The sequence below is a fragment of the Macrotis lagotis genome, chromosome 4 (genome assembly GCF_037893015.1).
Source record: "Macrotis lagotis isolate mMagLag1 chromosome 4, bilby.v1.9.chrom.fasta, whole genome shotgun sequence".
NCBI lineage: Eukaryota > Metazoa > Chordata > Mammalia > Peramelemorphia > Peramelidae > Macrotis > Macrotis lagotis.
Genome location: NC_133661.1, coordinates 166,830,343 through 166,844,118, shown reverse-complemented (window position 1 = coordinate 166,844,118; position 13,776 = coordinate 166,830,343). Strand labels below are relative to the sequence as shown.

The following is a 13,776-nucleotide window of genomic DNA, read 5'->3' as shown; positions in this document are numbered from 1 at the left end:
TACCAGAATAATGTTCCAGTTGACTGAGAAGATACATCAATCTTGCATGACAAAACTAGAAAAATTTTGTGATAATATTTCTATTTTGATTTCTTGAGGTGCTGTTATATAAGGAAAGTTAATTTATTCGTGGTAACATCTCTATTACAGAACATAATGCATTCTAATAAGTACTTTGAGTTTAGAACCTTCACTAGAAGAGACAAAAATAACGTTTATTTCAAGACATCAGAAAAAGAGAAATGAAATAACTAAAATAGTAAATGTTAAAGATCATCTCTAAAATCCTGTCAAGAGTGACAAAAAAAGAAATGTGGTCAAAATATGGTGGAAAAATTTGAAAAGTGGGAGATCACTTTCAGCCTTAGACATTAAAGAAGGCATGGAAAACAGATGGGACCTGAGGTGAGTCTTAAAGAGAAAACTTTTAATAGGTAGGGATGAAAGAGTGGGATTTGGAGACAACCAAAGGCAAATAAATGCCTAAAGGTGGAAGAGTGCTATGATTACATCAATAAACAATGGTAGTCTGGCGGCTAGGTGGTGCACTGGATAAAGCACCAGCCCTGGAGTCAGGAGTACCTGGGTTCAAATCTGGACTCAGACACTTAATAATTACCTAGCTGTGTGGCCTTGGCCAAGCCACTTAAGCCCATTTGTCTTGCAAAAACCTAAAAAAAAAATTAAAAAAAAACAACTAAAAAAAAAAAACCAATGGTAGTCTATTTTGACTGGAAGATGTGTGAAGCAGAGTAATGTGAAATTAAACATTAGGTTAAGAAGTGTATATTATATCCTACAGAGGTTTGAAGGTTTTGAGCAGGAGGGTTGCATGGTCAGACTTGTGCATTAGTCATAAATAAAATATTTGAATGCACAGTCACAAATTATGTAATGGATTTTGACCAGTCTACAAACAATTCATTGTCCTGACGGATGCGTTTCTTAAAATCTTATTTTTAAAACTGTTTATGACAGAATCAGAAATATGGCATAGTAATTGCCTTCAAATAGAAATTGTTTCATTGGTAAATGAAAATTACCAAATGGAAGTCATGGACCCAAGGAATGCAGTTGTCTACAAATGACAATTTTATGGAAAATTCATTGAAATTAATGAAATTTCATTGAAAATATCCTGTACCAAAACAAACATAATATGGCACCAAAGCATTAAACCAAAGTACATTACACAACCAAAGTATGGTTTTAAGAACTATAGCTTTTGAGCAAACCAATCAGTGAAGTTGCCCTACATGTAGACAAAATTGGAGGGATTTCTAGAAATCTTTCATAATTGTATTGGTAGATTTGATGACTAGTTTGATTTTTCAAGTAGTTCTTAGGATAGTTTTGCCACTGCATATAGAGATTTTTTTAGGTTACATTTACAAAATTGAAGTCCTTTATCTAAATGAACTGAACCAAATTTTAGTAGTTATAAAAAAAATTAAGTAATTCTTCAGTGGCATATACTTTTGAATCAATAAAGCAAAAGAGATTATTCTCGTATATTGTTTGTGGAAGTGAGCTTTTGTAAAGTATTCACATTTGTCAAGTAATAGATTACTTAAAGTTTTATCATAAATGTAAATATTTTCTCTTAGAAATAACATATCTTACTGCAGGTTTGTCAAAAATCCAGCCAATAAAAAATATACTGTAGTCACATCTAGCATTTTTATTGACTAGACCTTTTAAAGAATCCTGTATTATTTGGCTCATTTTGTTTACAAAAAATTTTGCATTGATGCAGAAGACCTATTAAGCTCTCTTCCAGCACTAAAATTATACAATTCTAATGTTATTTTCCTAGAAATGTAAGCACAAAAAAATGACTTAATAATAAAAAAATTACAACATTTCCTTGATAGTAGTATCATTAAAATTGAAAGTCAAATCCTATTCATAGTCATCTTAACCAGTTATCTCTGTAACTTAAACAAACCTGTTAAAGAATGCGCTGTTCCTCCATGGTACTGAGGTACTCCGGTGTTTTGTCTCAAGTCAAACAGTAACCCTGAAGAATTATTAGGTACAACTTGTGGTGAGCTCATTATGTAACCCTGATAAAACATTTAAAGGGAAAATATATAATTTAATCATTTGGTTTTTGTAATCCTTAAAGATAAGTATAAACATATTAATCACATAAACATATGGGTGACATAAGTTGACAATATACAAATTAAGAAATTATGGGCAAATACACAATATGATATTGCTTACACATATTAAAAGAATCATTTAGGTTCATTAAAAATAAAATAAAATATTCAAATACATTTGAGAGCTATGGTAAAATCAGTTCATTACTTCAAAATTGATATTAACAAATGAACACAAGAAAAAGTACATATAAAAAATTAGACTTTAAAAATTTCATTCTAATAACTAGAAGGCACAAAGAAAGTAACAATATTTAATTTCTCATGCGAGATCAAGTTATAACTAAAAATAATATTAACTAACTTGTTCAATAGTCCAATAAGGGTCAATCTTTCTCAAATGGTAGTTGTAGTATGTTATTATAAAATTAGTCTAATAGAAAAAAATTGAACAAATCAGAAGATCTCGGTTCTGATATCAATTCCATTGATTTCTAAATATATGACCTAGATTTAATCTCTACAGTTTATATTTTTCACCTATAAACAATATATGATAATATTTGCACTCTTATCACCATAGGATTGTTGTAGAGAAAGCACTTTAAAAATTTTAAACTATATAAAACTATGAAAATTAAAGGGGTGGCTAGGTGGATAGTGCACTGGCCCTGGAGTCAGGAGTACCTGAGTTCAAATCCAGCCTCAGACACTTAATAATTACCTAGCTGTGTGGACTTGGGCAAGCCACTTAACCTCATTTGCCTTGCAAAAACCTAAAAAAAATTTAAAAAAAAGAAGAAAATTATCAAAAATATAAATAATGGCAGAATTTATTTAGCTCTAAACTAAGTAGGAAAACCATCCTTTTTTAAACAAAATTATTGTTTAAACCAAATGACAACTAAGAAAATAATACGTGACTTTAATAAGGTATCAAAAAGCCAAGAAATACTCATTTTAGTAGCACTAAAAAATGAATGTTTCTGTCAGAAAAGTTTAAACAAATATTTCAAATGGGAAAAATCCTTAAGAAAACAAATATCGGGGCGGCTAGGTGGCGTAGTGGATAAAGCAACAGCCTTGGAGTCAGGAGTACCTGGGTTCAAATCTGGTCTCAGACACTTAATAATTACCTAGCTGTGTGGCCTTGGGCAAGCCACTTAACCCCATTTGCCTTACAAAAATCTAAAAACATAAAACAAAAAAAAAAACCCCAAATATCATTAAGGGACTTATTTGTCATTTTGTAACTTGAATTAATTTTCAGCACATTAATTTAGAATATGAAAGAACTGATGGTTTCTCAAATGACAAGTAAAAACCATGATTTCTCACAAGCTTTCTGTAATTTCTCAAAGTTAAGATGAACTATATTAAAATTAACCTTTAATATTTCATACCCAGGTAATTTTTATAAATAAATCTTTTTATTAATTTAAGAATTGAAATAGCCCAACCAAACACTTCAATAACAAAAACTTGTTTGCTTTACTAAATATTTGGCTTGTTGATTATGATAATAATGCTTTATAGCAAAGTTAAATTAGAACCTAAGTATTCAATATCATTCCTATTTAAATTAAGTATTCTAGACTATAGACTAATTCTCAAGGCAGGAGGATCTGAGTTCAAATGCGATTTCAGACACTTGACATTTACTAGCTGCGTAACCCTGGGCAAATCATTTGATCCTGACTGCCTCACTAAAATAAAATAAATTAAGTATTCTACCTAAATTATTATAGGCCAGGTGATTTTTATAGATACTAATTGGTATGAGTACTGATTTAACTATGATAGGAAAACAGTAATGTTTATTACAAAGGCTTTGCCAGTGCTGATAAACAAGGGATCTCTGAAATGACCGAACTTCCAGAAAAACTTACAGATTTAGATGATGGCTGAGCAACAGAACTAGTTGTAGACCTTGATATAGATTGAAAAACTGTTGAAACTTCCATAGCATTTGAGGTTGAAGTCATGTAGGTTGGTTTGAAAGAAGTAACAGCACCTATTTATAATTTATAATATAGTTAAGCATTTTCATAAGTGAATTAACTATCTTATACTTTGTATGGAAAATTATAACACAACAAAATTACCTCTACTGGTGGCGCCATTCTGTATTCCTCTTGATGATGAGCTGGGGTTGACTCTGTTCAAAATATCTATTAAGATTACAAGAGTTATAATATGACTAATGTTAAGATGACAAATTTTAAAAGATACTCAATTGCCTGAACTAATCTTACAGCTGATAACTGATAAAATGACTGCTACTTCTTAAACATTTATTAACTTAATGATCTATAAAACTTTATGATTATATAAAAAGAAATGACATTTCTATCTTTAACATCTTATATAAATCTTATTACTTTTAAGTCTCAATTTTATAAAACTTCAAAGGTTTCATTCTTTTTGGAAGGTAGTTTTCTTCCAGAACCAATTAATCAGAATTAGACCAGCTTATAGAAATCTACTTAACTTTAAATGGGCCATAAGTATAGTACTGCTCTATAGAATTTAACCATTGTGAAACAAGGTTATGCTGGGAAAATATATTCAAGACTCCAATTATAAACAGCAAGGAAAAAAAATCTCCCTGGACCATCACAGTGGATGACTGAAGGTAAGAGGAAGCTGAGGAATGGGATCTCCAAGGAATAAGGAACTGATAAAGGCAAAATATCCTAAAGATAATTTTTTAGTTTTCTAAAGTTTTTAAAGACTGGCTCAAGTACAGTCAATTGGTTCCCTTTCCACTGCCAACTTTGTTTTCAGTAATTATATGGAAGCTTTTTCCTACACTCTGATCCGTGAAAGTACCAGGCAGGACCTTTCGATGTTTTGTAAAGGACTAGGCTATGATGACTAATGGGAAAGAGAAAAGAAATAAAAAATTTCCCACTCTTTTTACTTAGATCTTCTAAGGACAGTGATTGAAATCTTTGGATATACAATGGACAATAAAATTCATTTACATTACAAAGTAAAATCAAACTTAGGTCATACAGACAATTTATCCCAGTAACCAGATTGAATTCTGAGTAAAAGGTAAAGGTAAATAAAAGCACTAATAAGTGCAGGGTTAGGAGCAGAAGAGGGGAAAAAAAGAGGAAAAGCTTCATTCCTCTCTTCCCTAACTACCAACCATTCCTGCAACTTCAGACTTTGCTCCCCCATTGAGACTAAGAGGAAAGAAGCAAATGGTTAGAGCAAAGAGGGGCAGATCAAAAGCTGTAGAGGGTTGAAAAAGGAGAGAATAGTAAGTTTCAAGATACAGAACAGATGAAATTGGTAATCTAGGTAGAAAACCAATAATAGTTAAATTTGGAGTGTGCCTATATAGATCGATACCTTCAAATGGCACTTATTCATTTATTCTGGAAAAAAAAGATTTCCCCACTCAATAAAATATAATATTTTCAAAAATTAGATCCAAAAGTAACATTTCACCATCCTACAAAGATTTTCATTATCAATTTAAAACTTCCAAAGAAATTAACATGTTTTGGGCTTTATTATTTTTGGCTATTTTTTTAAAAAATTCAATATAGGCTCCAAAAAAACTAGGATAAGTACCTGTGATTTATAAACGTCATACTAATATATATAAATATAAATATTGTATCTCACAGTCAAAAATGTTGGAGCACACTGCACTGCTGTTTGTATGCAACTAACATAACTTAAAAATTCCAGAAATGAAGCTCATTTTTAATGCTCACTAAGTTAAAATTAAATTCCTAAATAACCATGTGAGATAAGTATTAATATTATCCCTATTTTATAGCTGAGGAAATTGTATCTGATATTAAATGTCTTATCAGGGTTACAAAACTTTCATGTGTCTAGGACTGATTTGAACTAGGACTTCTGATGTACTATATTTGCTACATAAGGTTTTCATATAAATCAGAGATCTTTTTTATTTTGAATAAGAAGTTAAGAAAAGCAAGTCCAGGGCAGCTAGGTGGCATAGTGGATAAAGCACCGGCCTTGGAGTCAGGAGTACCTGGGTTCAAATCTGGTCTCAGACACTTAATAATTACCTAGCTGTGTGGCCTTGGGCAAGCCACTTAACGCCATTTGCCTTGCAAAAACCTAAAAAAAAAAAAAAAAAAAAAAAAAGCAAGTCCACTAGGATATGTCAATTCCCTATTTGGTAGAATTATATCTTTCAAGTACATATTGTTACCAATACAAGTTATAATGATGAAATTTTAATAGGAACATGTGGGAGAACTTTTAATACCAATTTTTATCATTGTAATCCTAAAGTATAAAAATATGACAAATTGATGATGAAATATTAAATTAAGGATCTTCACAAATTACTATTATTAACTAGCATTGTCATTAAATACTTCATTTTATAATCTAAGAATTTGAGCCAACAAATCTAAAGTGCTATAGGGAAAAGTGATCAATGCTTTCTTGATAGTTTTAAATCAGAAAAAGATGAAATTAAGTCAGTGTCCAGAAGCAAAATTAGTCTTTTGTCTCTAAGCATTGGTAATAGTAAATGAAACCTCAATGAGTTCTACTAACTTGAAATTATCCTATACACAAAATGAGAATTGTTTATTTCTTCTTTTTAAAATTAAAAAATTCTGAATGTTATTTTTCTGCATTGTTACACAAACAACTTTTACCATTGTATCCTATCTTAAAAAAAGATCATGGGTAACTAGAAAACTAAGAAAAATTTCAAAGTACATGATCCATATTAATTTAAACTTACAAAGAATATTAAAATCTTTCCCTTAACCAACAATGAGAAATTACTTGCTCCTCACCCATCTATTTCAAATTTCTTTCCTGAAATTTAGTGAAGATATCCTAAAATGCTACTATCAACATTTGTAATTAAGTTATATACCTAACTTATCAACTTTTTTGAAATTAGTAGAAAAAATGAATCTTCAAAATTAAACAACTCAATAGAAATCTTTCTATACACTACCTTTCTATACTTTAAGCTCTCCTTAAAGATTTAGAATCACTATAAATGAACAATGGTCAAATTTCAATTATCAATAAATCAAAATGTCTCTTGATTTTAACAGTAGGCATGCTTTCTGAATGAGATGCTAACTCCTCAGCATTCTAGAAGAAAATTTTAAATAGAAATCAAGAAAATTTCTAGCAGCCAATTGTATCAAACCTAGTAAATCTATCCAAACATAGCTAAGTTGGTGCTAAGATAAAAAGACAACCTGTTACTGAACTTTATTCCTGGTAGACAATAAAACAACATTCTTTCTTTTCTTTATTTTGGTGGGAAGAGAAATAACAGTCTGGACCTGAAGTCAGGAAGCTTTGAGTCCAAATCTGGACCCAGTCAACTTAATAGTTGTGTGACCCTAGACAAGTTACTCGCCCTCTGTGTGCCTCAATTTCTTCACCTGTAAAATAAAGATTCCTACCAGGGTTGTTGTGAGGACCAAATGAGATATTTGCAACGTACTTTGCAAATCTTAAAGTAGTACCATATTTCCCCCAAAATAAGCCCAGTATTTATTCATTTTTGCTCCAAAAGATACATTAGGGCTTATTTTCAGGTGATATCATTTTGATATTTCCCTGCCATGTAGAACAATCTACGTTTATTCATGTATGGAAATCTACATTTATTCATGAATAAAAATCTATATTCAAGTACAAAAATCTATATTTATTCAAATATAGTCATGTCATCTTCTTCTGGAACATCATCATAACTCTTCAAACCCTGAATTCTGGTCTGAATCTCTTACAACTCCATTTCGCATGGAACCATTGGCCCTAATATCTCATGTCCAGCAATTGAGCTCTCCTTTAATGAGAACTTCTTGTCCACGTAGCCTGCTCTTAGGGCACTGGCAACTCAGATGTCAGTCATTTTATCCCATGAATTCTTCACCCAAGTCACCACCTCTTGCAAGCTAGGTTTCCCAAAGTTTTCACAATGATTTCTCTCCATTCTATTTTCTTTTAGTTTTTTTATTAAAGATATTATTTGAGTTTTACAATTTTCCCCCCAATCTTATTTCCCTCCCCCCATCTCCATTCTATTTTCAATGTAGTCATTGACTTCCATGTGTAAATGGTCCTTGAATGGCTTGTTTATTGCAATATCAGGGGTCTGGAGGTAGACAGTCATTTCTGTGGGAATCATTATTTGATCCATTCTTCTCTCTGCAAGGAAGTTCTTCATGTCTTTAGTGTGGTGAGTGCTAGCTAAATCCCACTAGCAGACCTCTCTGGCCACCTCGCAAAATAAATGGCAGCATTAAATTAACCCACTTCCTTATAACTGCTTGTGTACACCAGGCTTTTTCAGTTTCAAGAACATAAATGCCTGAAATGTGTTCAATCTTATCTTTCTTGCCCTTAGTGATGATCAGAGGTAGGGCCTTCTTTCCATCCATCCTGCCAAAATACAGGTAACATGTGCAACCCTCTGATCATCTGTCACTTGAGATTCTTGGCCCATAAACGCTGTAGTTTCATCCACAGTAATCATATTGGAGTTCATATTTAGAAAAGTCAATGCCATCAGCAAAGGATGCATGTTTAATAACTGCATTATCTTTCAGCTTGAACATAGTTGTTGATCTTAGAGACAGTTCATATCGCTGAAGGAACCCATCCAGACAGTGTTGTGATGCTTTGAATTCTTCTGGGGTTATTTCTACCTGTGGTGCCACTGCAAGGGGAAATGCTTGAATATCAGCCCTGTGCACAAAGACTTTGCTTCCTATCAGCAATCCATTCATAGATTATGTCTTCCAGCTCAGGAAATAATGGTTGCTGACCTGATCCACACTTGCACTTCTTCACAATTCCCCCATCTACCTATTTATCTTTTTTTTTTTGTTTTCATTTTTTTTGCAAGGCAATGGACTTAAGTGGCTTGCCCAAGTCACACAGCTAGGCAATTATTAAGTGTCTGAGGCTGGATTTGAACTCAGGTACTCCTGACTCCAGGGCCAGTGCTCTATCTACTGGGCCACCTAACCACCCCCCCCACCTGTTGACTAAGGTTATCCTATTCTGCTTGCCATTTTCGAACCATTCAGAGATCCAACTTCTTCACTTTGCAGAAAGCCATAAGATTCTTGCCCCAGGAGTCGTCTATGATTTCTTTCTTGTACTGCACAGAATAGATTTCCTTTTGCACTCATCTTCTCTGGGGGTCAGAATATTATTCCCTTTAAATCTACCATTAAATCATGTATTAATTGAAGACTTACAATACAGGAGTAGCAACAAAAATGATGATAGTTAAGAATAACAGTCCACACAAAAGCACCGAAAAATTGCAGGCATAAAAATTGTTTATCTCACGTTAAGTGCATTAAGTACATCCATTACAAAACACCAATGTATTGAATTATGAAGATACATATTAGACATAAACACATCCATTTGTTGTCAAGTATGCACATTACTCGTACATTGTGTCTGTCTGATCATTTGGCAATAAGTTTCAAGTTCATCTGTTTGCATAGGTGTTTACCTCTCATTCAAAGGCACCCACTTGGGTATTTACAAATACAAATGCTTAAATATAACTTATAATATTTATTTTAAGTATTAATGTTAATAATATTATGTCTAATTATATATTAATAGTATCATTTTATAATTCAACATATCTGTCATGTGTTGTACCAGACATACTAAATGCAATCATCTAGCTGATGATATTAACTGGACCCTATTTTTGAAGTAGGATTCATAACAAGAGCATCTTGAAAAATCATGAGGGTTTATTTTCCTAGGTCTTATTTGGGGAAACACAGTATGTAAAAGCTAGCTATTTTGTTCTATTCATTTTTTGCTAGTGGTTTTTGGAAATTCTCTTAGCCTTGTATCAAAATAGGCTTAACTGGGTCCAGGAAAGGAATTCCTGTCAAACTTCTTTTAATGTTAACTGTAAAACTAAGGAAGAAACCATAAAATTACCATTAAAAAAGTTTCTTTTTTTAGGGTTGTTTTTTTTTTTTTTTGCAAAGCAATGAGGTTAAGCAGCTTGCCCAAAGCCACACAGCTAGGCAATTATTTAGTGTCTGAGGCTGGATTTGAACTCAGGTACTCCAGACTCTTAGTTCAAATCCAGCCTCGGACACTTAATAATTATCTAGCTGTGTGACCTTGGGCAAGCCACTTAACCCCATTGCTTTGCAAATAAATGAATGAATGAATGAATAATCTTCTATGTATTCCAATTTTAGTATATGTACTGCCAAAGCAAACAGAGTTTTTATATTTTAAAATAAAATTTATATTTTAAAGTAAAATTAATCAAATTAAAAATCTAAAACTTATTCTTAGTTCACAACCAAATACCAAATGGCAGCAAAAAATAGGCAGTGGATATAATCTGCCTAGTTTGCCAACTCCTGATGTTAGCTTAAGTTGCTGAATGCTTTACATATGAAGAAATGCAATGTTATTATAGTTTTACAATCTTTGCACTGTTAAAAGGTTATTATTTTATCTATAAAATAGGATCTTCAATGACCATGTTAGCCTATCTCCCTTTTCTATATATCTTTGTTCAAAAGTTAAAACAGTTTGAGAACTTTTTTCAAACCTCTGATATAGACTTGAAATCTGTATTAATATTTTCTAGCTTTCAAAGTGACATCATATAATACATTAGAGAAAGATAAGGAAATAGCTTAATGTATAAAGACAGGTGAATCAAAAATGGATTTTTAGTATCCAGATTTATAATAGTGTCTTACTGTAGATAATGTGGGTTCCATATGCATTATTTTGCAAATTTAACTTTTTGAAAGTGAATTCTTACTTGAAATGGCTGGTTTTGAACTTGCAATCTCCCCAACAAAGATTGGTTCATCATCATCATCATCATTATCATCATCATCATCATCATCATCATCATCCTCAACTTCTTTTACTTTCCTCTGCCATGGTTCCAGCTCTTCTTCTTCACACTCCATAAATAGTTCAGCCATTTTAAAATTATCTAATAAAAACAGGTATATTGACTTTGAAAAAAATGAAAGACTATGTAAATGTTAAAAGGTATAAATTTAGAAACAATTTTTGTTTTTTCCCAATCTCCCTCCCTCCCTTCCCTTCCCATTCTCCAATGTAGTGAATAATAAGTTATATATGTACAATAATACAATAAGTTATATATGTACATATATGTATATATGTACAATCATATATAAACAATTTTAAGAGTACATGCAAAAAAGACCTGAAAGTGCTATTTTAAATTAAAAATCCAATCAAACTTCATTCAATACCAAAGTGAAGATATAATAGTCAATGAAGTTGTCAACCTCACTCTCTTCCAGAATCACGTAGTCCAATGGCAACATAACTGGTGATAGTTCTAGTTGCAGTGGATTACCTTGGTATCTTTGCTATCTAATTAAGCTATAAGCACTCTACAGCACCTGCTCAGCAGCCTTCATAGCTGTAGAACAAATAGTTTCCATCTGCCCATTCTACAAGGGTAGACACTCCCCAATTTGATATTTCTTGATTACCCTCAATCTGGTTTAGCCCGGTTGCCAAAATGATTCAGAGGGTATAGCTGCTGTGTATGCTTCTCGGAGTTACAAGTGAATTAGATAGATCAAATGGACTCCAAGGGTAGAAAACAGTTACATGAGCAGGACTCAGCAATCCCCACAGTTAGAGGTGAGAGTCTTTCCTGAACAAACCTTATATCCTATCCTGGGCGAATATCATGTTCAGATAAATATCATTATACCTTCATTTAATCAGTATATTTTCTCTTCTAAATTACATTACTTTTTTCTTCAAAAAATCCAAATGACTAAAAGGTATTTTAAAGTAATAATTTATTTGACTATTAACATCCTTTTTATTTCTGTATATTTTTACATGTTCTAACTGCTTCTTTTACCTGAAAAAAACTCTCATCCCTTCCTTCTGCCTACTCCAATTCTACTCAAGATTCAGATCTGGTCCTATATATTTCATGTTAGCCAACAAATGATCTTTTCCTCTGGTCATTTTTGCACAACTCAAAACTTAAGTACATAAAGTTGCATATTGTTTGCTAATTATTTTGGATGTATAAGTTTTCTCTTCCCAAACAGATTTTAAACTCCCTCTGTTCTTAGTACTTACTGACACAAACTAGATACTAGGTAAACAACAGATACTCAATAATTCTACATCTAACTAATTTTTCAGATAATTAGTAAAATCAAAGTCTTAATGCCATAGCTAGAAATTAATAATACCATCAACCTAATTCCTTAAAGAATACCAGCAGCATAGTTAATTGTAACAGCTAAAATACCACCTACCTTTTGGGTGGAAGAGGTTGTCACCCATCAAGTTCCAGAGCTAATTTTCTTTAAGTAGTCACCCAAATGACAAACATCAGTAAGTATTTTATATCATTTGATTCGTGCTAATTAAAACACAGAAGTGGGAATTCAGAAGTCCTCAGGTCTAACTCTCACCTCCATGAAACTCACAATGTTAGACAAGTAAATAAGTCTTGGTTCTCCTGTCTGTGAAAGAGATAAACTGATTAAATGGATTTGATTTAAATAAAATTCTAGTTCCTAAACTTTTATCTATATTATTTGTTTTAAATATGAATTCCCACTAATTCTCTCATATACAGGAAATACTTTATTGTGGTGAAAAACTAATTAAATAAAGCTTAAGGTGTACTCCTACAAAGGAAGGAAATCTTGAACAACAAATCACACCCTAATTTATCTATTTGGTAAATTCATTCTTTTATTCCTCTTATCCTCCCAACTCCCCTACCCCATCCCCAACCCAGAGGAAAGGGATTAAAAATGACACTTTTTAAAGGCTACATCATTGTTGTAATTCATCTACCAATGCAGAGAGAAGTCATATTTGGAAGGCAAGATTACTAAAGGAATGTGGACTGTGTTGATAAAAGTACATTAATTTAACTTTCTAGATTTTTCCCTAAACTCAAAAGAAAAGTTCAATAAAATTTAACAAGCAGCTGCCATGTATATATCACTACATTGTGTGTGAATTAAGGATAGTACAGGGAAAAATGGGACCAATCAATTAGCTACCTTGTAGAAGTTAGAAAACTCCAATCATCTCTTTGCCAATGAAATGTGTATTTACCCAGTTTCAATTAATCCAAAACTGATTTCCAGAGGGGATATCCACTGTCTAATTATTGCCTAATTTCCCCAAATATACCTTTGTAAAATAACAAATTCTTTCCCTGTATCTTATTTTCTATTTGTATTTTTGCATATGTTTGCTTGAAAGACTTAGGTATATGTCATCTATTCTACTGATCTATTTCTCTCTTTCTTTATACCCAGTACCAGAAAGTTTGGAGGAAATAAGTGACATGTAATACACTTTCAAGGTGAATCTAAGACCAACTTTCTTAGTTATTCTTATTGGAGAGCCCTAATAAATATATTCTCACCCAATTGTCTATATACATATTTCATTATTCATCTCATTCCATAAAGAAATCTGCTGATTGATTTATAGTAAATTAAACATATAAATTAATTTGGGAAATAAATTTATCGATATTCATTCTATTGGAAAAGGCAATGTGCCACAGTGGATAGTACACTGGACTTGAAGTCAAGAAGACCTGAATTCAAGTCCTAGCATTTGGCTTTGTGGTTGGTCATGT

The 13,776-nt window shown here is 32.1% G+C and overlaps 1 protein-coding gene across 11 annotated transcripts in view; it reads right to left on the bottom strand.

Moving 5' to 3' along the window:
* The window catches only part of ZNF280D (zinc finger protein 280D), a 102,811-nt gene that overhangs the window by 69,765 nt on the left and 19,270 nt on the right, over positions 1–13,776 (bottom strand). For 10 of the 11 annotated variants that reach the window (XR_012478048.1, XM_074234600.1, XM_074234597.1 and 7 more), the window contains 5 exons: positions 12,425–12,634; positions 10,918–11,097; positions 4,214–4,279; positions 3,998–4,122; positions 1,949–2,066 (listed from right to left, as the gene is read on the bottom strand). Coding sequence is in view for 10 of the 11 variants with exons in the window: in XM_074234600.1 (XP_074090701.1) it covers positions 1,949–2,066; positions 3,998–4,122; positions 4,214–4,279; positions 10,918–11,097; positions 12,425–12,452 (517 nt within the window). In the remaining variant the exon portion in view is untranslated. Of the gene's footprint in view, positions 1–1,948; positions 2,067–2,832; positions 2,885–3,997; positions 4,123–4,213; positions 4,280–10,917; positions 11,098–12,424; positions 12,635–13,776 lie in introns of those variants that run through there. The other variant, XM_074234603.1, reaches the window with a different exon arrangement.